The sequence below is a fragment of the Myotis lucifugus genome, unplaced genomic scaffold, assembly GCF_000147115.1.
Source record: "Myotis lucifugus unplaced genomic scaffold, Myoluc2.0 scaffold_4, whole genome shotgun sequence".
NCBI lineage: Eukaryota > Metazoa > Chordata > Mammalia > Chiroptera > Vespertilionidae > Myotis > Myotis lucifugus.
The window spans coordinates 20,736,790-20,764,289 of record NW_005871052.1 but is presented as its reverse complement, the minus strand read 5'-3'; the positions used below and the strand labels follow the sequence as shown (position 1 = coordinate 20,764,289).

At 40.6% G+C, this 27,500-nt stretch overlaps 1 protein-coding gene and 1 non-coding gene across 4 annotated transcripts in view; one reads left to right on the top strand and one right to left on the bottom strand.

The window, feature by feature from the left end:
- UPRT (uracil phosphoribosyltransferase homolog) overlaps window positions 1-27,500 on the bottom strand; it is a 68,123-nt gene that overhangs the window by 9,382 nt on the left and 31,241 nt on the right. For 2 of the 3 annotated variants that reach the window (XM_006082945.3, XM_014466162.2), the window contains exons 2-4: window positions 10,439-10,481; window positions 4,488-4,557; window positions 3,393-3,455 (exon numbers count right to left, since the gene is read on the bottom strand). In XM_006082945.3, the coding sequence (XP_006083007.1) occupies window positions 3,393-3,455; window positions 4,488-4,557; window positions 10,439-10,481 (176 nt within the window). The remainder of the gene's footprint in view (window positions 1-3,392; window positions 3,456-4,487; window positions 4,558-10,438; window positions 10,482-27,500) is intronic. The other variant, XM_006082946.3, reaches the window with a different exon arrangement.
- On the top strand, window positions 5,370-5,498 carry LOC111823073. The gene has a single exon (XR_002826057.1). It is a non-coding gene; the product is annotated as a small nucleolar RNA SNORA11 (small nucleolar RNA).

Sequence of the window (27,500 nt, the reverse complement as noted above, 5' to 3'; positions counted from 1 at the left end):
CAATCCCACAGGGTTCCCCAGAATGAAGAGGTGCAGGCTGAGCTGAAGAGTTACTCCCCCCCCCCCGTGCACGAATTTCATGCACCAGGCCTCTAGTGTTAATATGTGTGTGTGTTTTTAAAGTCCATCTGTTTCCATTGCAAGCAAGTGGGGCTTCCACTGTACCCTGTATCTTGTGAAAAAAAAAATAATTAAATTGCTAAATAGAAATAATCATCCCTATGTAACACATATAGCTTCTAATTGCAGGCATGTAATTTTACTGCACAAAGGTTAGCTTATAAGGGTAATCAGTTGTACTCAAACCAAATACAGTATTTATGAGACCAGCAAAAACTGTAAATACCTAGAGTTAATGACAGTTAAGTGAATTTGCCTACATGGTCACATACTCATCAAATATAAAACTAAAATTACTAAACAGGTCATTCAGTCCAGCTCAAAAGAAATAAAAAACAGAAAAAAAATTTTCTCCAGCCCGGTATGCAAAGTTCTGTGGATTTGAAATTGTACCATCATTCATAAGTCTTCAAGCTGCTCTCTTCTCCCCAAGACAGCATTATCGCATCCTCCTATCCTCCCATCCTCCCCTGAATATTTGTTAAATCTTTATTGTTGAAAGTATTACAGATGCCCCACCTTTTTCCCCCCTTGCTCCCACCACCTGATCCCCACCCCACCCCAGGCCTTTACCACCCTATTGTCTGTGTTAATGGGCAATGCATATCTATATATATAAAAGGCTAAGTGACTGACCACCTGTCCAACTGTTCGACTGACCGGCAGGTACATATGATGTGCACTGGCAATTTAAAAATAAATGTTGATTTGCGCATGCGCGATACATATAAAGCTCCCATTGAATTTCTTAATAGTATTACTCCTTCGGGAATGCCATGTCATAAATTAAAATTGAAAGTTGGTGCAATCATCATGCTACTGAGAAATCTTAAGAATAAATGGGGTCTTTAAAATGGTACTAGATTTATTATCAAAAGATTGCAACCTAACATAATCGAAGCTGAAGTATTAACACAGCCGTGGGCAAACTACGGCCCGCGGGCCGGATCCGGCCCGTTTGAAATGAATAAAACTAAAAAAAAAAAAAAAGACCGTACCCTTTTATGTAATGATGTTTACTTTGAATTTATATTAGTTCACACAAACACTCCATCCATGCTTTTGTTCCAGCCCTCCGGTCCAGTTTAAGAACCCATTGTGGCCCTCGAGTCAAAAAGTTTGCCCACCCCTGTATTAACAGGATCTGCGAAAGGAGGGGTTGTTCTGATTCCAAGAATTGATTTGTCCCCATCTGACACTGGCCTCCCATTTAAACTAATTGGAAGACAGTTTCCTGTAATGCCAGCATTTTTTATGACTATTAATAAATCACAAGGACAAACTCTAGACAGAGTTTCCTACCTGAACCAGTTTTTGGACATGGTCAGTTATATGTTGCTTTCTCTTGAGTTCAAAGAGCGTGTGACATTAAAGTTAAAGTTGTAAATACTTCATCATAAGGAAAATTAGTCAAGCACTCTGAAAGTGTTTTTACTGTTAATGTGGTATACAGGGAGATATAAGAATAGGTTTAATCAATTTATCAGTAATTGTTTTTATCAATGTTGTTTTTATATCATGTTTTTGTTGTTTTTATATCATGTTTTGGTGTTGTTATATCATGTCTTTGTTGTTATTACATCATTTTCATATTGTTTATTTATTAATCAATTTATATATTATTTTCATACTAGAGGCCTGATGCACAAGATTTGTGCACTGGAGGGAGGGGGAGGGGTCCCTCAGCCCAGCCTGCACCCTCTCGCAGTCCGGGACCCCTCGCTCCTTACCACCCACCTACAGAGGAGACGGGAGAGGCTCCTGCCACCACCGCTGCGCTTGCCAGCTGTGAGCCTAGCTTCTGAGGAGCACTCTCCCTGTGGGAGCACACTGACCACCAGGGGGCAGCTCCAGCATTGAGCATCTGCCCCATGGTGGTCAGTGCGCATCATAGCAACCAGTCATCCTGCCATTCGGTCAATTTGCATATTAGCCTTTTATTATGTAGGATACATTTTGCTAATTTTCTTTCATCTCTGATACTTCTATTATACAGAAAGGGTGAATAGTGATATTAAAATATTTCTTCTAATTAATTTCCTTTCAATGTGCACAAATCCATGCCCTGGGCCACTAATATGCATATAAGTTCTTTGGCTAATTTCTTCCCTTCTCCCTTTCCCTCTCCCTCTGAGATTTGTCACTCTTGTTTCATGTATCCATGCCTCTGATTCTATTTTATTCATCAGTTTAATGTGCTCATTAGATTCCACATATAAGTGATATCATGCAATATTTGTCTTTCTCTGACTGGCTTGTTTTGCTTAGCATAATAACCTTCGGGTTACTCCATGCTATCTCAAAGGGTAAGAGATCCTTCCTTTTTTACAGCTATATAGTATTCCATTGTATATTTGTACTACAGTGTGTGTTTTTTAATTTATTTTATTCTTGAGAGTATTACAGATATCTCTCATTTCCCCCTTTTGTCCCCCTCTACCCATCTCCCACCCCATCCCAGACCTTCACCTATCTATTGTCTGTGTCCATGGGCTAGGCATATATACATGTAAGTTCTTTGGTTAATCTCTTTCCACTCTCCCTTCCCCCTTCCCTCTGAGATTCATCACAGTCTGTTCCATGTATCCATGCTTCTAGTTCTATTTTATTCATCGCTTTATTGTATTCATTAGATTTCATATATAAGTGAGATCATGTGATACTTGTCTTTCTCTGACTGGCTTATTTTGCTTAGCATAATACTCTCCAGGTCCTTCCATGCTGTCTCAAAGGGTAAGAGATCCTTGTTTTTTTTACTGCTGTGGTGGTACATTTATACCACAGTATTCCATGTTGTAAATGCACCAGTTTTTTATCCACTCATCTACTGAGGGGCACTTGGGCTGTTTCCAGATCTTAGCTATTGTAAATAGCGCTGCTATGAACATAGGGGTGCATATATAATTTCTGATTGGTGTTTTAGAACTTTTAGGATATATTCCTAGAAGTGAGACCACTGGGTCAAATAGCAGTTCAATTTTTAATTTTTTGAGGAAACTCTATACTATTTTCCATAGTGGCTGTACCAGTCTACATTCCTACCAGCTGGCTTGCCCATGGGGCAGGCCACTAGGGAAGATGCTCTGCAGTTAAAATTAGCCAAACTCAGCAACACACAGGCCATGATTCCAATGCACCATGAGGATAAACAACACAGTGAGATTTAAGCTAAAGCATGCTTCAATTGTGACAGAAAATCTCATTTCTCTCCTGGGAAACAGCAAGTGTTTATATGCATGCAAATGGACAATATCACACATATGTGAACCTACCGCTTCTCATAATGCTGACGCCACAATTTCCCTTCTCAAATTTCACTCCTTCATACTTGTACCCTGTTGAAAATAAATCCAAAGAATGTATCTTTCATCATTGGAACAACCTACTTATTTTATAAAGTCCCTATGGTGTAAAGCAGATGGGTACTGAGCAATCCTTGTCCAGACATACTATATAATGTCTTAGGTTCCCTGTGAAAGTAATGAGAAGGGTCAAGACTTTTCATAGTTATTTCTTAATTATTAATAAGAAACCTGTGTGGATAATTGGGGGAGGTGGACTTCATCAAGTGGGAATAGGACATATGATAGCATAATATTCACAAACATATTCCTCAAATTGAATTCAGAGAATCACTGCACTCCACGAATGCTATAAACACCATCAATTCAACCAGCACCCACTGTGAGCCACAGCAGAGAGCCTCCTCATTCTGTCCCTTTTATGAGCCTCCATTCTGCCTTTAAAAGCAAAAGAAAGAGACAGAAATCATTACCAAGACATGTACAACTCTTGGTTTCAACCTGAATCTGTTTCAATTATGCAGCAAGCTCATCTCCCAATTTAGTGTCAAACTTTGAATAGAACAGCTACCATCATTTACTAAAAAACCAAACCAGAATTTTAAATCCCTGAAACAAGGATCTTTGGCTGCTTTCTATTTTAGTAGCACAAAGTACCTTCTCTAATTCTCATCATTTTTATTTTTCTTTTTTACTTCTCATCCTTTTATTTGGAGTTTTAATGCCAAACCAGTCCACCCATTTGCTTCCCCACAGAGATGAAGATAAATTGCCAGCAATTCTTAACTCTGGTTCCAATGGGCTGTCATCAAAGGCATCACCTGCATGCTGAAGAATATTTATTAACCCTTAACTTAAATTGACAAGCAAGCCATTAACAAAAAGTCATCCACATAAATTTCTTTACTAAATGTCTCTAGGTTTATTAAGTTGTTTAAAAGAACAGCTCCACCTCGACTCCACATTCTGCATACTAATTTATGCAGACTGTTTTTTTTTCCATTTCCCCCCAATTCTAACTCAGAATTTTTATGAGAAAAATATTACAGTAACAGCTGTGATTACCCGTTGGAGTGGTCACCATGCATTCTTTATAAGGCAGCTGATTCAATCCTTCTTCCACAACAAGTCTGATCTAGAAAGTAAAAGAAAGAATAAGTTGAAAATCTGCTAAGAATTTCTTGTTACCTGTTAGTATCTGGAGCTGAACACTAGACAAAATTTAGAAACAAACTAGGCAAGGATTTAGCTTATGGAGGAAGGAAGGGGGCCCCTATCGTGTGTCTGATATAGAGATAGATCCAAATGCCAGGCTGCTTGTTAGTAGGTATTCAACCCTGGTTAGGCATCTGATTGCCCAAAAATAAAAAGACTCGAGCATGCCTTATGATTCTCATTCAGTCAGTCCAGGCTATTTTAAAAGAGATTCAAAATTACAGCAAGTGACAAGAGTCATGGCAGACAGCCTTGGAAGTAATAAACTTCTTGTTACTCTGGAAATAGTGCCTAGAGAGAACTTCTTTGCCTTGTTCAGTACTTTGAAATTGTTCAATTAGATTGTTTTTAACTAGGCCCACCATAATCCAAAGAAAGTCTGAAACTTCTTAATAAGAAATAAATGAGTGGATAGAGTTAAGCCAATGAGTGGTAGGAAGCAGTTGGATGCATTGAGGTTTGTCAGCTAAACAATAAAGGCTCCTAGTGATCTTAATGTGTGGAATAGAGAAAAGAATCCATCAGAACTACAAGGAACAGCCTCCAAAAACCAGATACAATATTCCTTCCAATAAGCAAGCACCTGGAGTCTACAATCAATATTACACTATTTTCTACAATCAATATTACACTATTGGTTGAGAATCAGAAACAGCTGGTAGAAATGCAGCCCCCATGCTCTGGTGTCACAACACAACACCCTGTTGTTGCCAATAAAAGTATCAATGCTATTGGGTGTGGAGACAGCAGAGCGCCTGAAGAATGGCTTCTCTGTGTACAACACATCCAACAGCAACTTGGGCTTACTCCTCACGGGTGGCAGAATACTATGGCCTTCCTGTGACATTACACCCTATACATAAAAAAAAAGTATCAATGCTAAATGGGCCAGCACTTTATCAATCTGCAGCACCACACAGAATGTCCAGGAACCTCATAAATACTGGGTGTGTGCACACTCACTTCTAACCACCAACTTCTGTGGAGGTTAATGTTTCTTATGAGCAAACTAGTGCCCCGGTGCATGAATTCGTGCACATTGAAAGGAAATTAATTAGAGGAAATATATTAATATCACTATTCGCCCTTTATAATAGAAGTGTCAACCAAATTCACAATCAACAATGACAGATGGAATCACATGCGTGCTATTGGTACCAGCATGCACGATTCAACTTAGCCTTTTATATATATACACTAGAGGCCCGGTGCATGAATTCGTGCACAGGTTGGGTCCGGCAGGCCTGCCCCAATGGGGGCCCATAGGGCAGGGCCGGCCATGGGGTCTAATGCTGGAAGCTGTAGCTTTCCCCCCCGCTGGATCTAATTATACTTTAAGGATGGTCAAAAGAAAACCCACAACAGAACTGTTTTGCATTTCACATGCCATGAGATGAAGTTGTTTCTGTGTTGTTTGCGAACGTATATCAAGATGGATGATGGCCCTTGAATGATTTTTGCATTAATCCCAGGGCTTTGCGCTCAGTTTCCCAATATGATCTTCATGTCTATTTGTTTAAAAGTTTTTCTGTTTTTGAATGTGCCTACTCTTCACTGTTGCTCCTGGAAGCCTGTGGGTCCTCTTCGCTGCCCCCTTTTAAAGAGAGATTGAAAGCTCATCTAATCTGCAAGGCCCCACAATTTCACCAAATCCCCACCCAGCCTCTCTACATTCCTCAGCAAAGGGCCGCCATCCCATTAATGCTTAGGTCACCTTTTTGGCTAACTTGGAAGGTCTCCTGGGGCTGCAGGCGTGGAGGGAGAATTCCACACCTTGGCTGCAGTATTAGCAGAGCCCTCTGGAGACTCTGGTTGGGGACAGAAGAGACTGATAATTATTTCCTTGTGCTTTCACTAAATGTACATGCACCAGGGAGCCAGGCAGTGATTTAGGGGTGTTGGGGGCCACTCAGGGGCAGGACAGGCTGGGGCAAAGGGCTGTGGGTGGCTTGCTGGCCAGCCCCGCCCTCGATCGGGGTGGGGGAGGCCTGCTTGGGGGCAGGGCCAGCCGGGCGAGGGGCCCTGGTCGTTCCGCCATTCGGTTGCTGGGCTTTTATTATATAGGATAGAATAAACTTGCTTAATTAGACCTACTTTCTGATTTAGCTAAACTTTTTCCAGCCCAGTGAAGCACCCCAATTTCTCTTTTAGGTAATTGTCAGCAACACAGCAGTAAATATCAACACAAAACACATTACTATTGTAGATCACGCAGGAAGAACAAAGGGTAAAATATTTAACTGCAGCAGTGTTTGACTATATTCTGTGCAGTGAGAAAACCTGAAGTCATTTTCAAGGTCCACCATTTATTACTTCTTTTCAGTCAGGTCAAGTTTCTAAGCTTTCTAAATCTCCATTTTTGAGCTAATGAAAAGAAAATAGGATTCCACCGAGTCTCCTATCTACCTACTCCAGGACTTTTGTGAGGATCAAATGAGATGAGGCATGGGAAAACGCTTCATAGACATTTGGTTATAGTGTAAAGTGTTTGCACCTGGCTATAAAGCAAGTCATGTTCCTGGGGTGGAGAAATAGCAAGGGGGCTAGTCTCTAGGGAGAGGAAGCCGGGTGTTGCTATGTGACGTTATTACCCGCTGCCCACAGCTACCATTTCCAGGCTGGCTATGGGGTCTCAGCAGCAGCTTCAGCTGCGATTTGGTGGGGTGTCGCTCCGGGGTGGTGGCGGGGCCTGTGTCCGACTTGGGGGAAGCTGAGTGTTGCTTTGTGGGCCAAGTCCACACTGCCGTTTCTCTGTAAATGGCAAGTGTGCATAATGGCAGCTCCTGTATTGAGCATTTGCCCCCTGGTGGTGAGTGCGTGCCATAGCGACCATTCAGAAGGTGGGAAGGACACTTAGCATATTAGCCTTTTATATAGATAGATTGCAAGGGAAGAAGAGGATCCTTTTCTTTGATGAGCCTAGATCTCCTTCTAGTAACATGCCTCTAAAACAGCGGTTCTCAACCTGTGGGTCGCGAACAATGAAAATACATCCTGCATATCAGATATTTACATTACGATTCATAACAGTAGCAAAATTACAGTTATGAAGTAGCAACAAAAATAATTTTATGGTTGGGGGTCACCACAACATGAGGAACTGTATTAAAGGGTCACGGCATTAGGAAGGTTGAGAACCAAGAGTCTTACCTCTCCTGCAACTCTGGGACAGAAATTCGTGTGTCCAAGTCTTATAGAAGAATATAAAACCAGAAGAAGGGTGACTAAAATATAAAGAACTTAAAATCTGAGTGCTAGGGAAGCCAATCCTGATAAATTCAGGATATAATTAATGTAAACTATAATGGGATCCTTGTCCTAGAAGAGACAGTGTACTAGAAAAATTCAACACTAGAAACCTAAACAACTTCATTCCTTACCACAACCACACAAACGCTCTACCCCACACCTCCCAATATCACAACCTATACAATCATCTGCAGAGACCAGAGAGGCCCCAACTATCATCCACTCAGGTGAGTTATGCCCTTGGTCCTTGTTATCTCATTCGATTAAGATATAATGCCTGCTCTTTCAGCTAAGTAATTTATTGTTTAAAATATTACAAATAGTAGTACATATGTCTCCTTTTTCCCTCATTGACCTCCCCCCGCCTCCCTCTCCCCCCAGCACATGCCCTCACCCCCTAGTGTTTCTGTCCATGAGTTATGCTTATATGCATGCATACAAGTCCTTTGGTTGATCTCTCACCCTGCCCCCCCCTTCCCTCTGAGGTTGGATGGTCTGTTCAATGCTTCTCTGTCTCTGGATCTATTTTTGTTCATAAGTTTATGATGTTCTTTATATACCACATATGAGTCAGATCATATGATATTTATCTTCCTCTGACTGGCTTATTTCACTTAGCACAATGCTCTCCACTTCCATCCATGCTGTTGCAAATGGTAAGAATTCCTTCTTTTTTATAGCAGCGTAGTATTCCATTGTGTAGAAGTACCACAGTTTTCTAATCCACTCATCTGCTGATGGGCATTTAGGCTGTTTCCAAATCTTAGCTATTGTAAATTGTGCTGCTATGAACACAGGGGTGCATATATCCTTTCTGATTGGTGTTTCTGATTTCTTGGGATATATTCCTAGAAGTGGGATCACTGGATCAAACGGGAGTTCCATTTTTAGTTTTTGAGGAAACTCCATACTGTTCTCCACAGTGGCTGCATCAGTCTGCATTCCCACCAGCAGTGCACAAGGGTTCTTTTTTCTCCACATCCTCACCAGCACTTGTCGTTTGCTGATTTGTTGATGATAGCCATTCTGACAGGTGTGAGATGGTACCTAATTGTCATTTTGATTTGCATCTCTCAGATGATTAGTGACTTTGAGCATGTTTTCATATGTTTCCTGGTAAGTATTTTACAATAACCACAAACTTAACTCCTATTTTCTGTAGAAAAAGGACATAAGAAAAGGTGAAAAATAAAGAAAAGAAAAGAAAAGAAATGAAAAGAAGGAACCAAAGAAAGGAAAGAGGAACCATTTTCTACCAATGAATACCAGGACCTCTGTTTTCCCCACAGCAGCCACTGACACAAATTCCTTCCTCCTTGAACCTGTTCCTTTAGTTTGATAAAAGCATAATGACATAATGACCTATTACTCCAGAAACGTCAATTACATTTATCTAGATGAAATCCAAAGGTTATTACTGCCCTTACAAACTCAAATAATTGTAAACAGAATTTGCCTCTGAACTAAGAATATTTAAAGCCAAAAGTAGAACAGTTGTCTATACTCTTTTGAAATAAAGATTTTCCTAGGAAAAATGTAAATGAAAATTAATAAACTACTTTTCTCTCTTTCCCAAATGCAATACTGCCAATAATATTTAGATTGTAAACTCTATGAAAGCAGGGACCATGTGTCTGTATTCTTTACTGCTGGGAGATTCCAAGATGGTGTAGAATTAAGTGGAAGCTACACTGACCTCCCAGGCCCAAACTGGAATTACAACTAAAATATAAAAAAATCATCCTGAAAAACCAACTGAAGACTAGCTAGAGAGAAGCCTTGTATTCTTTACTACTCTATCTTCTCCCCCAGCAACACAGCCTAGCACAGTGCCTGATTTACAGGAGTTCAATATATATATTTCAGGAATGGCTGAATATTAATAACCACAGCAGAAAATGTGTCAACCTCATTGTAAGCACTGAGAATACTTAGATATAAACATAAGAGGGAAACACAGTATTTACCCTGAAGACAACACAATCTGGTCTGAGATTCTCTCAGATCACACTAGCTAAACAGAATTGAACTTGGTCAACCCTTAACAGAAAGTCCCTGAGGAAATTGTAGATAGTCCAACTCAATATTTCACATGCAAGGATAGTACAGAAAAGAAGAGGCTAAATAAATTCCTCCAGTGTAAACTACAGGAGAGTTATTAATTTTTGTGCATTAGATGGATATCACAGGGTAACTAACTACTAGGTCTCCTTACATCTTTGGTTTTCTTTAAATGTACTTCACTTTACTGCCCTAAAATGAGGCATTTAAGGGTTACTTATGACAAGGTTACCAAGATCATTTTGAGAGGTGGGAGAACCTGAGAGCTATAGAAAATGAGTTTATGGAAAATGCTTTGAGGTGAAAGGGACTGAGACAGAGTTTTAATGCAACAGTAGAAACAATACTTCAGAAGTCTAGCAAGATGGTGGTTACTTGGTACAATCTCTCACACCCAGAATGCTCTAAATAATAATAAAAAAAACCTTTGGCCTACTATGGTTATATCACTAAGACGAACAATAAAATGAAAATGGAAAGCTTCCACCTACCAAACGATCTGCAGAAAACATGAAGTCCCCTCTACTTGCTGTCCTAAAAAAAAAAAGTAGTGCAAGTTTTAGTCTAGATTAGAGCTTTAAAGTAAAATATTACTCATTACATTTAATAACACTGATATTATGACCTATTACATAATAAAAGCTTAAAAGTTTACATGTACAGACATTATTAAGGCAAGATATTTTTACTAGGATACAGGAGGGTAAATGGAGTGATTTGATAAGTACTATTGAGAATACTTATTTGATATCAACATTAGAGTTAGGAATTGGAAAGATTATGTAGTCGCCCACTGAGCTGCCCAAATATGTTATTCAATCAGATGAACAAGATGGCAGCAAACCCACACAAGAGAAAAACTTTGTAGTAAGAAAGTCAGGTTCTCCCCTTCCATCCACCTTGCCATATTACCAAGATAAATAACCTATCCACTTTATCTCTAATCCTTTTTGGAGTGAGAATGGTACAAACAAATAAATCCTATAATTTTGCCATTGCTTTCAAGAATGCATAACTGAATTTCTAAGATCTCTTTCTCTAACTATTGATAATTTGTTCCTTTTGCCTATTTTCAATCAAATAGTTTGTTCCCTAGAGCTTTCTGACATTTTCCTGTACATTTTTTTCTGGTCAATCCTTTCATATCCTGAGGTATCCAAGTAATGATAATCCCATATTGCACCTACCCACAAGCTGTTAACCAGTAAAAAAAGGGAATGTTAAAAGACAATTTCTTCCTGTACATAAAAATCAAGTATTATTCTTCTTTCTCTCATACAAGTTAAATGACTCAACTGAACAGACTGAGTTGCAGTTTATGTATTTAAAAATCTCCATCTGCGTATACATAGCATACCTAAAACATTCCCTAACACTGCATCAAAATGGCATATGCAAACATATATCATCTCAATATACCATTAATCATGACTTTTTTTCAAATGCATATGCCATTAATGGTATACTGAGGTAATATATGTTTGCATATGCAATTTTTTCCTGCATTCACTTTCTCTGACATGAAAAATTAATGAAATATTCCTGATACAATTTGCATTAGGTTTATTAGAATAAGAGTTCTATCATATTATGGATATTAATGAAACAGCAAATCATAACAGACTAGATATATTAGAATATAGCTGTTAGTTAAAATGATTAAATTAGTCCTTCTCAAGAGTCATAGTTGCACTGGAATGTAGTCATGTCTTGGAGTATGCAGGCCTGACTGTAAAGAAAGTTTAAGAAGGTATTCTCTGCTTAAGATGACAGAAGAATATAGCCTGGTAAGCATGAAATATATAGCCTTGTTCTTTTCTTTCTGTTCTTAAGATAATGTAACTGACTCACAATCAAACCCAAGATGTTTTACATAACTCTCTTTCTGTTCAACTACAGTCATAGTTAACTAGACCAGGGCAGGTTCCCACTAGGAGCTGAATAAATCAGATTGCTGAAGCTTGCATAGAAATTGACCAATCAACACAGCCCATGACCCTGAATCCCTTACTCATGACTTTTGCCCTTAAAAGCCCCAAATGATAAGTCATTTGGAAGATCTGGTGTTAAGTAATACAGCTTTCCGTTTTTCTTGCTTAGCAGTCTGAAAAAAAAAAATGACTGTACTTTCACCACTGCAAAACTGGGTATTCGGTGTTTGGCTCTGCTGTGTGCCAAGAGGGATGAACTCTTGTCCTGATGAGTTACTTTAATTCTCTAAAATATGGACCATAACTGAGCGATAACAAGAATATAGTTCTATATTCTTTATATATAAACTAGAGGCCCCGTGCACGAAATTCATGCACGGGGGGGGGGGGTGTCCCTCAGCCCAGCGTGCACCCTCTTGCAATCCGGGACCCCTCCAGGGATGTCTGACTGCCAGCAATTGGACATCCCTCTCACAATCCAGGACTGCTGGCTCCTAACTGCTGGCCTGCCTGCCTGCCTGCCTGCCTGATCACCCCTAACCACTCTGCCTGCCTGCCTCATCACCCCTAACCACTCTGCCTGCTGCCTGATGCCCCTAATGCTCACCTGCCTGCCTGACCACCCCTAACCGCCTCTACCTGCCTGCCTGATTGCCCCTAACCACTTGCCTGCCTTCCTGATCACCCCTAACTGCTCGCCTGCCTGCCTGATCACCCCTAACTGCTCGCCTGCCTTCCTGATCACCCCTAACCACTCACCTGCCTGCCTGATCAGCCCTAACTGCTCGCCTGCCAAACTGATCACCCCTAATCACTCGCCTGTATGCCTGATCGCCCCTAACCGCCTCGGCCTCTGCCCCCACCGCTGTGGCTTCATCATCTGGAAGGTTGTTTGGCTGTCCAGTCTAATTAGCATATTATGCTTTTATTATTATAGATATTCCCTAAACTCAGAAAACCCTATTCACACATACCTACTACATACAGAGAGAGCCCACTTAAAAAAGGTTTTATGTTATGTATTGTGATTTTCAAATGAAACCATACCAATACACTAGCACCTTTCATTTCTGTTCTTAATCTTCACAACATGCTTACCAAGAAAGAAAAAGTCAGTGGACTAAAAATGAAATATTGAAGCCTACTGTCCTGTTTGCTAGACCTGTACAACGTTGTTTTTGTCTAGGCAGCCAGAACACAGTTGTTCAATAGGGAAGGAAAGTCTGATTGATCTTAAAGAAATATCCAGTAACATAACTTGGGAACACATCTGAAATGTGTTTTTTTTAATTTCTGTACAGTTACACATAAATTTATTACACAGAAAAGTTATATTAGGTTAAGTGATCAAAGTTGACCAAATCTGTTAACTTTACTTTGGAATCAGACATTTTAACACCGTTCACACTCTCCCCCAAAAGACAAGCCTCAGCTGATAACTTTCACATAGTAATTACCTTCTCTACATTCCTAAAAATGAACTATGAACTAATATGAACTGTCATCTCTTTATAGGTATTTGACTTCCAATTAAAGCATTCACTGCTCCAAATAATCTACTACAAAGAGTAATTACTAGCCTATCTCCTGCTGTTTTAGACGACTTCATTCAGATCCATACTGTTTACTTTAAATCAATTTAGAAATTAAAGTACAGCCAGAATACAATAAGTTGGTTGCATTTTTTTTTTTACAAAAAAACATAGTGGTTTTCAATATCCACATCTAAATCCTTAACACTGCTTAACACTCGTTTCATAAAGCAAATGTTTACTTGTTAGATCAATCAAGTTACACATTTTCTCCGAGCCCCTAAGTAAGACTCAACACTGCACTAAAGTATTTGTTAATAAAGGCGTTTTACTGTAAACTAGACACTAATTTTTATTAATCCCAGGCAATTTGTTTCAAATCATAGCTCTGTTCACTTTTGTCTTAAAACTATTTTCTTATATCTCTCATATTAGAAACAAAGCTTTGAGAGACATTTTAACCAACCACTATATAATAAAAACCCCAAATAAAAATTAAGGTAAAACTATTACAAAGCAACAAACATACTAACACACATTTCTGGAATATTCTAAAATATATCCAAGTAACCAAATAGCAAACATTTAAATAGTATATCCAGACACTGGTAATGCAGAGCATGGAAATCTAATTAATGTTTTACCTGAGCATCTTTTAAATTATACAAATGCCAAATAGGTTTAACAATGCAGACCTAACCATATCTAAGCATTTACTTTTCTTGACATTCCCTCCAAACAAATATGTCACACATCTGTAGCAACAAAATGCAGCCATTTAAATATAAATGATCTTCACAATGAAATAATAAAGAATGAGAATCACACTGTAAGTTAAATCATCATTTTAATGTGGACTTGGTAAACCTAAGTTTGTACACGTCTAGCAAACGGGGTAGTAGGCTTCAGCATTTTTTGTAGTTCATTGACTTTTTCCCTACCTAAGATTATAAAGGACTTCAAAATTCCCAGAGAGACTTCAGCACTATTTAAAAACATGTACATCTTATATAAAACCCAAACTAATATGAAAAACCTTGAATCTCACTGACCTTGCTTTCAAATAGTTAATAGTTATTTACTTATCATCCATAAGATATATAAATATGATAGAGGAATGTTTTCATAATATTAAAAATTTAAGATTTCAAGTAAAAGATCCTTTCCCATCTTTTTTACTAGGCCTCATTGCTGCTGCTGCTGCTGCTGCTGCTGCTGCTGCTGGTAGAGGTATCTCCTAGTTGGTAGAAGAAACTATTGACCTTATAGAAATACACAGCCAGATATTTTTCCAGCAAGATGGGTTTATTTGAGAACAATAAAGAATTGTAATTCAGGACAAGTGGTCTAAAAAAGTGGGGAGGCTTAACTATTTTCAAACTTTTCCTACTGTCTCTGGTTTCTTCATCCGTGAACTTGGAAAAAGCTCCATTGTCCCCATCTCCAACCCACCCACACATACCGCACCCCCACCCTAGCACCTTTCTTTACTAATTCTTACTTTCCCCTTAGGTCTCGCTTACACATCACTTTTTCCAAGTGATGACTTCTCCCAGCCCCTCCACTCCTGCACCCTCCTGGGCTGTGTGCTCTGCACCATACTATCTTTAGGGGAATAAAATTGGTGTGGAGTAAGTGGATGCTACACGGACACACCCCCAGGACAAAACTGGAATGACAACTAAAATACAGACAAACTTCCTGAATAATCAACAGAAGACTCGCTGAAGAGAAACCTGATAACCGAGGACCGAAAGTGGAGACTGCATAGAGACTGACAGGAGGGGCGGAGGTGCAAAAGGCCTGGTCTGGCTCCCAGAAACAACATCTGAAGTTCCAGAGAGATATCTCAGCTGTGGGAAATTGCCACTGAGAACTCTGTGGTCTAATCCCCAAGCTGGGCCCCAGAGCAGAAAGCACCAGAACTGAGAAGGGTACCCAAACTTGTGCTCTGGCAGAGGGAGGGCAGAGTGGACTGGAGCTGCGTGAGCAGAAGCCAGGATTGGGGGCTCTGGGGTTAGAGCTCATAAGGCAGACACTCTGGTTTTCTATGTTGAGTCATTCCCTCATGCTGCAGAGGTCATATTTGCTATATAGGCGGCCTTGCCTGGGGGGGAAGACAGTTGACCCACCCTATTAGAAAACACCTTGCCCCATGGTGCGGAGTTAATGACACCCATTAAAAGACTGAGAATAACAATTAACCTCCAGGCAGAAGCAATTACTACACCCTGTTGAAAAAAAAAAAAAACCCTTGCCACACCTGTGGATGATTGCCTGGGGGCAATTCAAGATGGAATCCTATCAGTCTATATAGACAGAGGCAGTCTCTGGAACTTGGAGTCATTGCCTGATCTAATTAGTCTGAAATAGAGCTTGACACTGCCGTGCGTTAGAAATTGAGAAGCGTAGGAGGTCTACCTAATACACAGTCACAAACTCAAACAGGCAGCCAAAATGAGGAGAAAAAGAAACAACACCCAAATGAAATAAGAGAAATCTCAAGAAGAACAGATAAATGAAATGGAGGTAAGAAATTTATCTGATACAGAGTTCAGAATAATGATGGTAAAGATGCTCAACAGCATAAGAAAAGATATAGTGACTATGAAAACAAATAAAGAATGACATAGCACAAATAAAGAACACACTGGAAGTAATACACAGCAGGTTAGGGGAAGCTGAGGATAGAATCAGTTAATTAGAAGACAGGGTAGAAAAAAAATAACTCAATCAGAGAACCAAAAAGGAAAAGTCATTTAAAAAACAAGAGGACAGCTTAAGGGAGCTGTGAGACAATGTGAAACGTAACAATATTCGAATAGCAGATGTGCCAAAAGAGGCAGAAAGTGAGTAAGGTATAGAGAATGTGTTTGAAGGAATAATGGCAGAAAATTTTCTTAACCTAGTAAAGGAAAAAGTCACACAAGCTCAGGAGGAACAGAGAACCCCAAGCAAGAAGAACCCAAACAGGCCCACCCATGATTAAAATGACAAAAATTAAAGACAAAGAGAGAATCCTAATGGGAACAAGAGAAAAGCAAACTGTTACCTACAAAGCAGCTCTCATAAGGCTGACATCTGATTTTTCATTAGAAACTCTACAGGCCAGAAAGGAATGGCATGATGTACTCAAGGAAATGGAAAGGAAGGATCTGAAACCAAGATTACTATATCCAGCAAGGCTATCATTCAAAATAGATGGTCAAATAAAGAGTTTCTCAGACAAAAAAAAAAGGAAAAAAGCTAAAGAAGTACATCACCACCAAACCAGCTTTACAAGAAATGCTAAAGGGACTGCTGTAATGAGAAGAAGAAACAGAGAGAGAAACCTACGCATACAGAATCAAAATGGCAATAAATAAGGACTGATCAATAATAACCTTAAATGTAAAAGGATTAAATGCTCTAGTCAAAAGGGATAAGATAGCTGAATGGATACAAAAACATGACCCAATGAAATGCTGTCTAAATGAGACGAAACTGAGAACAAAAGACACACAAAGGATGAGAATGAAGAGATGGAAAATTTTTTTCCATACAAATGGAAAAGAAAAAAAAAGCTGGAGTAGCAATAATCATATCCGAAAAAATAGAATTCAAAATGAAGGCCATGAAAAGAGACAACAAAGGTCACTACATAATACTAAAGGGATCAATCCAAAAACAGGATATAATCATGGAAAACATATATGCAACCAATATAGGATCACCTAAATTTATATATATATATATATATAAGCTTCTAGAGGACTTAAGGGAGAGATTGAAAACAATACTGTCATGGTACGGGACTTTAACACCCTGCTAATAACTTCACTGGATAGATCTTCCAGACAAAACCTTAACAAGGAAACAGTGACTCTAAAGGACACACTGGATCAGATTAATTTAATGGACATTTATGGAACATTTCACCCCAAAGCTGCAGAATATATATTCTTCTCAAGTGCACAAGGATCATTCATGAAGACAGATCACATGTTAAGACACAAAACAAGTCTCTACAAATTCAAGAAGATTGAAATCATATCGAGCACCTTCTCACATCATGGTGGAATGAAATTACAAATCAACTACAGTAAAAACACCCAAAAACATTCAAACACATGGAGGCCAAGTAATATATTATTAAACAATGAATGAGTTACCAATGAGACCAAGAAAGAAATCAAAAACTTCCTGGAAACAAATGAAAATGAACACACAACCCAAATCTCTGGGACACAGCAAAAGCAGTCCTGAGAGAAAAGGTCATAGTTCTATAGACCTACTTCAAAAAACAAGAAAAATAAACTATTTAACACTACAACTTCAAGAACTAGAAGGAAAACAACAAGAAAAGTCCAGATTAAGTAGAAGGACGGAAATAATAAAGAGTAAAGCAGAAATAAATGACAGAGACTAAGAAAACAATACAAAAAATCAATGAAATTAAGAGCTGGTTCTTTGAAAGGATACACAAAATTGATGAAACGTTAGCCGGACTCATCAAGAAATGAAGAGAGATAGAAGCAAGATCTCGGCTGGCAGGATGGAGGTGAGGGAGAGGATGTGAGTGAGGGGGTGAAAGGAGAGTGTGTCAATGTGTGTGGTGTGTGTGTGAGTGAGTAAGGGACAGTTAAATCCTGCAGGAGTAGCAGGGGCTGACAGACCAGACTCTTCTGGACAGGGAGCACCTAACCCCGCTGTGGACACACTCTGGGCTGTGGGGCTCGGGCAGAGCCCACACCATCTAGAAGGGGAGAGTGGCCTCTTCTAGGAATTCATTAGCACCACCACTCAGACAGGCCTTGGACATTGCCTGTGACCCTGTAGCCACTCCAGCCAAAATCTTGCTGCCCCACCCGCAGACCTGCAGACCCTAGGACCTCCACCTCCACAGGTGCATGGCTCCCACAGCAGTAAGTGTGAATTCCCCCCTCCCCAGCGGCAGATCTCTGTACACCCCAGTAATGTATTTACAGTGCACAGGCCTCCTGAGCCCACTGCTCCACAGGCAGCTCTTGGGTTCCACTGTGAGCCCCTGCTGAGTGTGCTCTTTTTTTTTAATTTTATTGATTTTTTTACAGAGAGGAAGGGAGAGGGAGAGTTAGAAACATCAATGAGAGAGAAACATCGATCAGCTGACTCGTGCACACCCACTACTGGGGATGTGCCTGCAACCAAGGTACATGCCCTTGACCAGAATTGAACCTGGGACCCTTCAGTCCGCAGGCCAATGCTCTGTCCACTGATCCAAACCAGTTAGGGCTGGGTGTGCTCTTATACAAACAGGGGCACACTGCCCTGGCAGTAGAAATTCTGAATTCTCTCTTCCTGGATACATGCCCACAGACATCTCAGTTGTGCGACTTCAGCAACAGGGCCCCTCACAGTGTGTCAGTGTGCCACGCTGGCAAATGCACCGCCACAGTCGTGCTTTTCCAGAGTGCAGGCCTCCTGAGCCCATCGCTCCACAGGTCGCATTTGGGTGCCGCTGTGAGGCCCCACTGGGCATGCTCTTATACAATCAGGGACGCACTGCACTGCAGTAGAAATTCTGAACTCCCTCTTCCTGGATACCAGCCCACATACACTACGGGCCCGGCGGCTTCAGCACCAGGGCCCTTCAGAGTGCGTCAGTGGGCCGTGCTGGCAAACGTACTATGGGTGCCCCTGTGCGCCACCACTAGACACACTTGTATACAACAAGGGATGCTGCAACAAAAACTGAGTCTTCCCACCCAACAGCGGCAGCACTCTGGACACCATAGTCACACTTTTCCAGCATGCAGGCCTCCTGAGCTCCACAATCCCTACAGATGGCTCCAGGGTGCCTCTGTGAGCCCCCGCTGAGCACGCGCAATTTCAACCAAGGGCGCAAGGCAGCAAAATTGGGAAAACTCCCTCCTTGGCTGAATTCTGTACACTGCAGTTGCGACTTTCCAGCATGCAGGCCTACTGAGCCCACTGCCCCTACAGGCGGCTCTAGGGTGCCTCCTGGAGCCCCAGCTAGGCATGCTCATATCCAAACAAGGGCGCCCGGACCCGGCAGTAGAAATTTGGACTTCTCCCTTCCCGGTTACCTACCCACAGACACTCCGGGCACATGGTTTCAGCACGCAGGCTCCGAGGCCACCGCCCAAGCAGGCAACTCCCGGGTGCCTCTTGAGCAGCCACTAGGCACACTTGTATCCAACCAAGAGCTCAAGGCCCCGGCCACAGAAACTAAGACTTCCTCCTCCTCAGCTGCCGACCTCCGCTCACTGCAGTTGCACCAATCCAGCATGCAAGTCCCCTGAACCTGCTCCCCCAGCAGGCGGCCCCTGGGTGCTTCTCTGAGCCTCTGCAGGGCATAACTGGGGCAGCTGACATCCAGTCCCCGCAGTAGCGCCTCTCCAGCACAGGGGCCCCTGATCCCACTGCCCCAGCAGATGGCTCCTGGGCACCTCTGTAAGCAGCCACTTGGCGTCAAACTCCAAGGAAGGGCACACATCCCCCAAAGCAGAAACTGGGAATTCTCCCTCCACAGGGCCGGTGACACAACACAATCACTCCGATCTAGCGTGTGGGCCACACAAGCACACACCCCTTGCAGACGACTCCTGAGCGTCTGTGTGCTGCCACTGGCGTGTGCCTCTCCAACCAAGGGCTCACGGCTCCCTCAGTAGGACCCACGACATCCCCCTCCCGGCTACCTACCTCTGGACAGCCTGCTTCTGGATCCTGAATGCCTTTGTGATTTAGAGAGGGAAATCACCTTGGCCAGAGTCCCACTGCCTCAACTACAGACTATGTGACACCTGCCCCCTACTGAAACATGCTCCAGTCCCCTACTAGTGAGTTGCAGAGTGACTAATCCAGAAAGAGTCACACCACACTGGCTAAAATCACAGTTCCTGAGCCTCAGGCCCCGAGACTGCTTCCTCCCAAGCCGTGGACTCAGGGAATCTACAGTGAACATATACCAGTGAGACCTCAGACAACCTTTTCCACAAGAACCAGAACCACAATCACATCAAAAACTGCTTGCACAATGAAGCTGGGGGTGAGTCACATTGCTAACCAATGATAAGACTTAATTCATGAATAAGAAACTAACATTCAAAACCCAAATACATCAAGAGAACACAACTAACTCAAGTAGGGAGCTCTGCTAGATTACCAACCCCAGGAGACCTGAGAGATCATACCCATAGCACCACCACTAAAAGAACCTGGGTAGGAAAGCAGTTGGATCTAGGACACAGAAACAATTAAAAGGTTATAGCAAAACATGGGGAGACAAAAAAGCAATCCCCAAAGGAAAGAAAAAGAGGATCACCAAAAAGGGAGTTAAATGGAATGGAGGCAAGTAACATATCAGAAAAATAATTCAGAGTAATGGACATAAGGATGCTCAAACGACTGGATGACAATACACACAACTCAATGAGAATTATAAGGAGCTGAATGAGAATGTTACCAACATGAAAAAAAAACAAGAGAATATGAAGAATGACATAGCTTCAATAAAGAACATAAGGGAAGGCTTAAACAGTATACTAGAAGAGGCTGAGGACAGCATCAGCGAATTAGAAGACAAGGTAGGAAAAAACACACAAACACAGCAGCAACTGGAAAGAAAACTTAAAAAGCAAGAGGAGAGCCTAAGGAAGCTTTGGGACAACACAAAACAAAACAACATCCACATAACAGGGAGTACCAGAAGGAGAGGAAGAGAAGCAAGGAATAGAAAACCTGTTTGAAGAAATAATGAGAGAAACCTTCCCTGATATTGGCAAGAAAATAACTACCCAAGTCCAAGAAGCACATAGAGTCCCAAAGAAGATGAATCCAAAAAGACCAAAACCAACACACATAATAATTAAATTGGCAAACATTAACAAGAAAGTAAGAATTTTAAAGGCTACCAGAGAGAGGCAGAAAGTTAACTACAAGGAATCTCCCATCAGACTATCAACAAATTTCTCAAAAGAAACACACCAGGCCAGAAGGGAATGGAATGAAATATACAAAGTGATGCAAAGCAAGGGACTGAATCCAAGAATACTATACCCAGCAAGGTTATCATTCAAAATTGAAGGTGGAATCAGGAGTTTCACAGTCAAAAAACGGGCTAAGAGAGCAACCACCAAGCGAGCAATGCAAGAAATGCTAAAGGGACTGCTATAAAAAGAAGAAACACAAAGGCAAGAAACACAAACATTAAGAATAAAAATGATGAAAAACAAGTACTCATCAATTATAACATTAAATGTAAATGGATTAAATGCTCCAATCAAAAGACACAGGGTAGCTGAATGGATAACAAAACATGACCCATATATTTGCTGTCTGCAAGAGACCCATCTCAGAACAAAGGATTCACTTAGACTGATAGTGAAGAAATGGAAAAATAATTTTCAGGCAAATGGAAATGAGAAAAAAGCTGGGGTTGCGATACTTATATCTGACAAAATAGACCTCAAAGTAAAGGCCATAACAAGAGATAAGGAAGGCCACGACATAATACTAAAAGCAGCAATTCAACAAGAAGATATAACTCTGGTATAAATGCACCCAATACAGGAGCACCCAAATACATAAAACAACTTCCGGAAGATATCAAGGGAGAGATAGACAGCAATACATTCATAGTACACGACTTTAATACCTCACTGATACCACTGGATAAGTCCTCTAAACAAAAAATCAGCAAAGAAAACATCAAGCCTAGAGGAGAAACCAAGATGGCGGCATAAACACCTGAAATTGCTTCCTCGCACAACCACATCAAAAATACAACTAAAAAACAAAACGGACATCATCCAGAAACACAGGAAGGCTGGATGAGTGGAAATTCTACAACTAAAAGGAAAGAAAAAAGCACACTGAGACTGAGAGGAGGTGCGGAATTAACTGAAGAGGTATGGAGGCGCACGCAGAAAGGGCTGGCAAATGAGGACGCGGTTGTCTTTTTCAATTGGTAGGGAGTCACAAGCTCCCGACTGCTCTGAACTCCAGTTCCAGGCAAGTCTCTGGGGACCCAGACTCATACGGGGAGAAACTGGACTGTCTGGCATTGGACGGAACTTGAGGGCGGCCTTCTCTCAGAGGTGCTTGCAGCGATTACTGCAGGACACTGAGACCCAGGGCCTCTTAGGGCAGGGCTGAGGATCAGCCATAGCTGTTTGCTCCACCCTGTTGATTCCCTGAGACCCCGCTCCACCCAAGCTGTGGGCAGAGGCTTTTGCATATGAATGGGCTGACCATTTGCAATCTAAAATTACCTAACAAACTGCAGCTGGGCCAGACAGACACAGAACTTCCAAAAGAAGGCCCAAGGCCTCACAGCAGCTTGCATTGCTTCACAGCTGGGCCTCATCTGGGCACCTCCAAACCCCAAACAAAGAGGAATCTGCAGATCTCTCCATAGCTCCTGCTGGGTAGCCTCAAGCAGAGGCTAAATTAGCACCTCCTTAGAGATCCAAGAGCCAGTGTACCCAGTGGTCAGAGTGGGACATCCAGACTAAAACTCCTCAGATCCATAAGGGACACACTCAGGGGGCAGACTCAGTGAGCACCAAAGCCCCACTGAAGCAAGTCTTGCCCCATAAGGGTGCCTCCAGCACAGAAGTTCTCCCACAGTAGACATAGCTGATTCTCACAGCCAATTGGCCTGGAGGTCAATTCCTCCCAGTGATACCTACAACAATCAAGGCTTAACTACAACAAGACTGTGCACAAGGCCCACAAAGGGGTGCACCAAGAGTGCACACCTCAGGTAATTGGGGAGGCTGAGCCACTGGGACCTATAGGACACCTAGCACAGAAAGGCACTCTATCAACACAGGGAAGCAGCCAAAATGTGGAGACAAAGAAACAGGTCACAAATGACAGAAATGGAGGAAAGCAAACTACTGGATATAGAGTTCAAAACCACAGTTATAAGGTATTTCCAGAATTTTCTAGAAACTGCCGATAAATTTAGTGAGACCCTCGACGAATCCAGTGAGACCCTTAAGGATATGAAAAAGGACCAACTAGAAATTAAGCATACACTGACTGAAATAAAGAATATTATACAGCAGTGATGGCGAACCTATGACATGCGTGTCAGAGGTGACATACGAACTCATTTTTTTGGTTAATTTTTCTTTGCTAAATGGCATTTAAATATATAAAATAAATATCAAAAATATAAGTCTTTGTTTTACTATGGTTGCAAATATCAAAAAATTTCTATATGTGACACGGCACCAGAGTTAAGTTAGGGTTTTTCAAAATGCTGACACGCCGAGCTCAAAAGGTTCACCATCACTGTTATACAGAGATCCAACAGCAGACAAGAGGATCCCAAGAATCAAGTCAAAGATTTGAAATACGAAGAAGCAAAAAACACCCAACGGGAAAAGCATAAAGAAAAAAGAATCCAAAAATATGAAGATAGTGTAAGGAGCCTCTGGGACAACTTCAAGCGTACCAACATCCGAATTATGGGGGTGCCAGAAGAAGAGAGAGAGCAAGATATTGGAAAACCTATTTGAAGAAATAATGACAGAAAACTTCCCCTACCTGGTGAAAGAAATAGACTTACAAGTCCAGGAAGCGCAGAGAACCCCAAACAAAAGGAATCCAAAGAGGACCACCCAAGACACATCATAATTAAAATGCCAAGAGCGAAAAACAAAGAGAGAATCTAAAAGCAGCAAGAGAAAGACAGTCAGTTACCTACAAGGGAGTACCCATATGACTGTCAGCTGATTTCTCAACAGAAACTTTGCAGGCCAGAAGGGAGTGGCAAGAAATATTAAAAGTGATGAATACCAAGAACCTACAACCAAGATTACTTTATCCAGCAAAGCTATCATTCAGAATTGAAGGTCAGATAAAGAGCTTCACAGATAAGAAAAAGCTAAAGGAGTTCATCACCACCAAACCAGTATTATATGAAATGCTGAAAGGTATCCTTTAAGAGAGGAAGAAGAAAAAGGTAAAGATAAAAATTATGAACAACAAATACATATCTATGAACAAGTGAATCTAAAAATCAAGTGAATAAATAATCTGATGAACAGAATAAACTGGTGAATATAATAGAATCAGGGGCATAAATAGGGAGTGGATGGACAATTCTCTGGGGGAAAGGGGAGTGGGGGTGTGGGAAGAGACTGGACAAAAATCATACACCTATGGATGAGGACAGTGGGTAAGGGTAGAGAGTGGGTTGGGAACCGGGTGGAGGGGAGCTATGGGGGGGAAAAGAGGAACAACTGTAATAATCGGAACATTAAAGATTTAATTTCAAAAAAAGAAACATCTAGCCTAAATGACTCACTGTATCAGATGGACTTGATTGACACTTTCAGAACATTTCACCCCAAAGCTACAGAATATACATTCTTCTCCAGTGCACACAGGACATTTTCAAAGATAGACCACATATTAGGACATTGGCAAAGTATCTTCAAATTCAAGAAGATGGAAATCATAACAAACATCTTCTCAGATCACAATGGCATAAAACTAGAAATCAACTACAATAAAAACAATGAAAAAAAAAACTAACATTTTGAGGCTAAATAGCATGCTATTAAACAATGATTGGGTTACCAAAGAAGAAATGAAAAGCATCCTGGAAAGAAATGACAATGAAAGCACAACAATTGAAAAATCTATGGGACACAATGAAAGCAGTCCTGAGATGGAAGGAAGTTCATAGTTCTACAGGCCTACCTCAAGAAACAAGGAAAAATGGTAATAAATTATCTAACCTTGCAACTTAAAGAATTAGAAAGAGAGCAAAAAGAAAAGCCCACAGTACCCGAAGGACATAATAAAGAAGAGCAGAAATAAATGATATAGCAACCCCCCCCCAAAAAAAAACAATAAAAAAATCAATAAAAACAAGAGCTGGTTCTTTGAAGAGATAAGCAAGATTGATGACCCTCTAGCCAGGCTCACCAAGAAACAAAGAGAGAGGACCCATATAAACAAAATAAGAAATGAATGAGGTGAAGTACCAACTGACCCCTCAAATATACATAGGATTGTAAAAAAAACAAAACACTATGAACAACTCTACTCCAACAAACTGGACAACCTCAACGAAATGGACACATTTTTAGAAAAATACAACCATCAAAAACTCAATCAGGAATAATAAAAAAACCTGAATAGGCTGATAACTACTGAAGAAATTGAAACAGTAATCTAAAAGCTTCCAGAAAACAAAAGCCCTAGACCAGATGGCTTCACCAGGGAGTTTTACCGAACATTCAAATAAGAACTAAAACCAATTGTTCTCAGACTATTCCAAAAAATCCAAGAGGAAGGCACACTTCCAAGCTCTTTCTAAGAAGTAAGCATTACCCTAATCCCAAAATCAGATAAGGACACCACAGAGAAAGAGAATTACAGGCCAATATCCCTGATGAACATAGATGATAAAATCCTCAACAAAATTCTAGCAATCCTGATCCAGCATTACATTAGAAAGATCATACACCATGAAGATGTGGGATTTATTCCAGGGATGCAAGGCTGGTACAATATCCGCAAATCAAGAAATGTGATACATCACATAAACAAATTGAGAGAAAAAAACCACATAATCATATCAATTGATGCAGAAAAGGCATATGACAAAGTCCAACACCCTTTTCTGATAAAAATGTTCAGCAAAGTGGGAATAGAAGAATCATACCTAAATATAAAAAAGCCTTATGTGGAAAACTTACAGCCAAGATCATACTCAATGGACAAAACCTACAACTATTTCCCTTAAGGGCAAGAACAATATAGGGATGCCCGCTTTCACCACTCCTGTTCAATATAGTACTAGAAGTGCTAACCAAAGCGATCAGACGAGAAGAAGAAATAATAGGCATACAAATTGGGAAAGAAAAAGTAAAATTGTCATTATTCGCAGATGACATGATACTTAATGTACATAGAAAACCCTAAAGACCCCATCAAAAATTATTAGACTTAATAAATGAATTTGGCAATGTAGCAGGATACAAAACTAACGCCAAGAGATCTGTGGCATTTATATATATATCAAAAGTGAATTACAGAAAGAGAGATTTAAAAGAACAATCCCTTTTACCATTGCACCAAAAAAAAAAAAAAAAGATACCTAGGAATAAACTACAGGACGTTGAAAAAGGAGATAGAGGAAGACATAAACAGATGAAAGAATATAGCGTGTTCATGGATTGGTAGAATCAACATCATCAAAATGTCCATACTACCCAAAGCAATCCATAGATTCAATGCACTCCCTATTAAAATACCAACGGCATATTTCACAGACTTAAAACGAACTTCCAAAAATTCAACTGGAATAAAAAAAGACCCCGAATAGCTGCAGCAATCCTGAGAAAGAAGCATAAAGAAGGAGGGATCTCAATACAGATATCAAGCTGTATTACAAAGCCACTGTTCTCAAAACAGCTTGGTACTGGCACAAGAAAAGACATATAGATCAATGGAACAGAATAGAGAACCCAGAAATTGACCCAAACCACTATGCTCAAATAATATTCAACAAAGGAGGCATGAACATACAATGGAGTCAAGACAGAACCTTCAATACATGGTGTTGAGAAAATTGGACAGATACATGCATAATAATGAAACTAGACTACCAACTTACACCACACACAAAAATAAACTCAAAATGGAAAAAGGACTTAAACATAAGACGGGAAACCATAAAGATATTAGAGGAAACCACAGACAGCAAAATCTCATACATATGCCGAAGTAATACCTTCACCAATACAGCTGCTAGTGCAATGGAAACTTAAGAGAAAATAAACAAATGGGACTACATCAAAATAAAAGGCTTCTGCACAGCAAAAGAAACCATCAACAAAACAACAAGAAAGCCCACCGCATGGGAGAACATATTTGCCAATGTTATCACTGATAAGGGTTTAATCTCCAACATTTACAGGGGACTCATACAACTTAACAAAAGGCAGATGAACAACCCAATCAAAAAATGGGCAATGGACCTAAATAGACCCTTTAAAAAAGAGGACATAAGAAAGGCCAAGAGACATATGAAAACATGCTCAAGGGTCACTAATCATCCGAGAGATGCAAATCAAAACAAC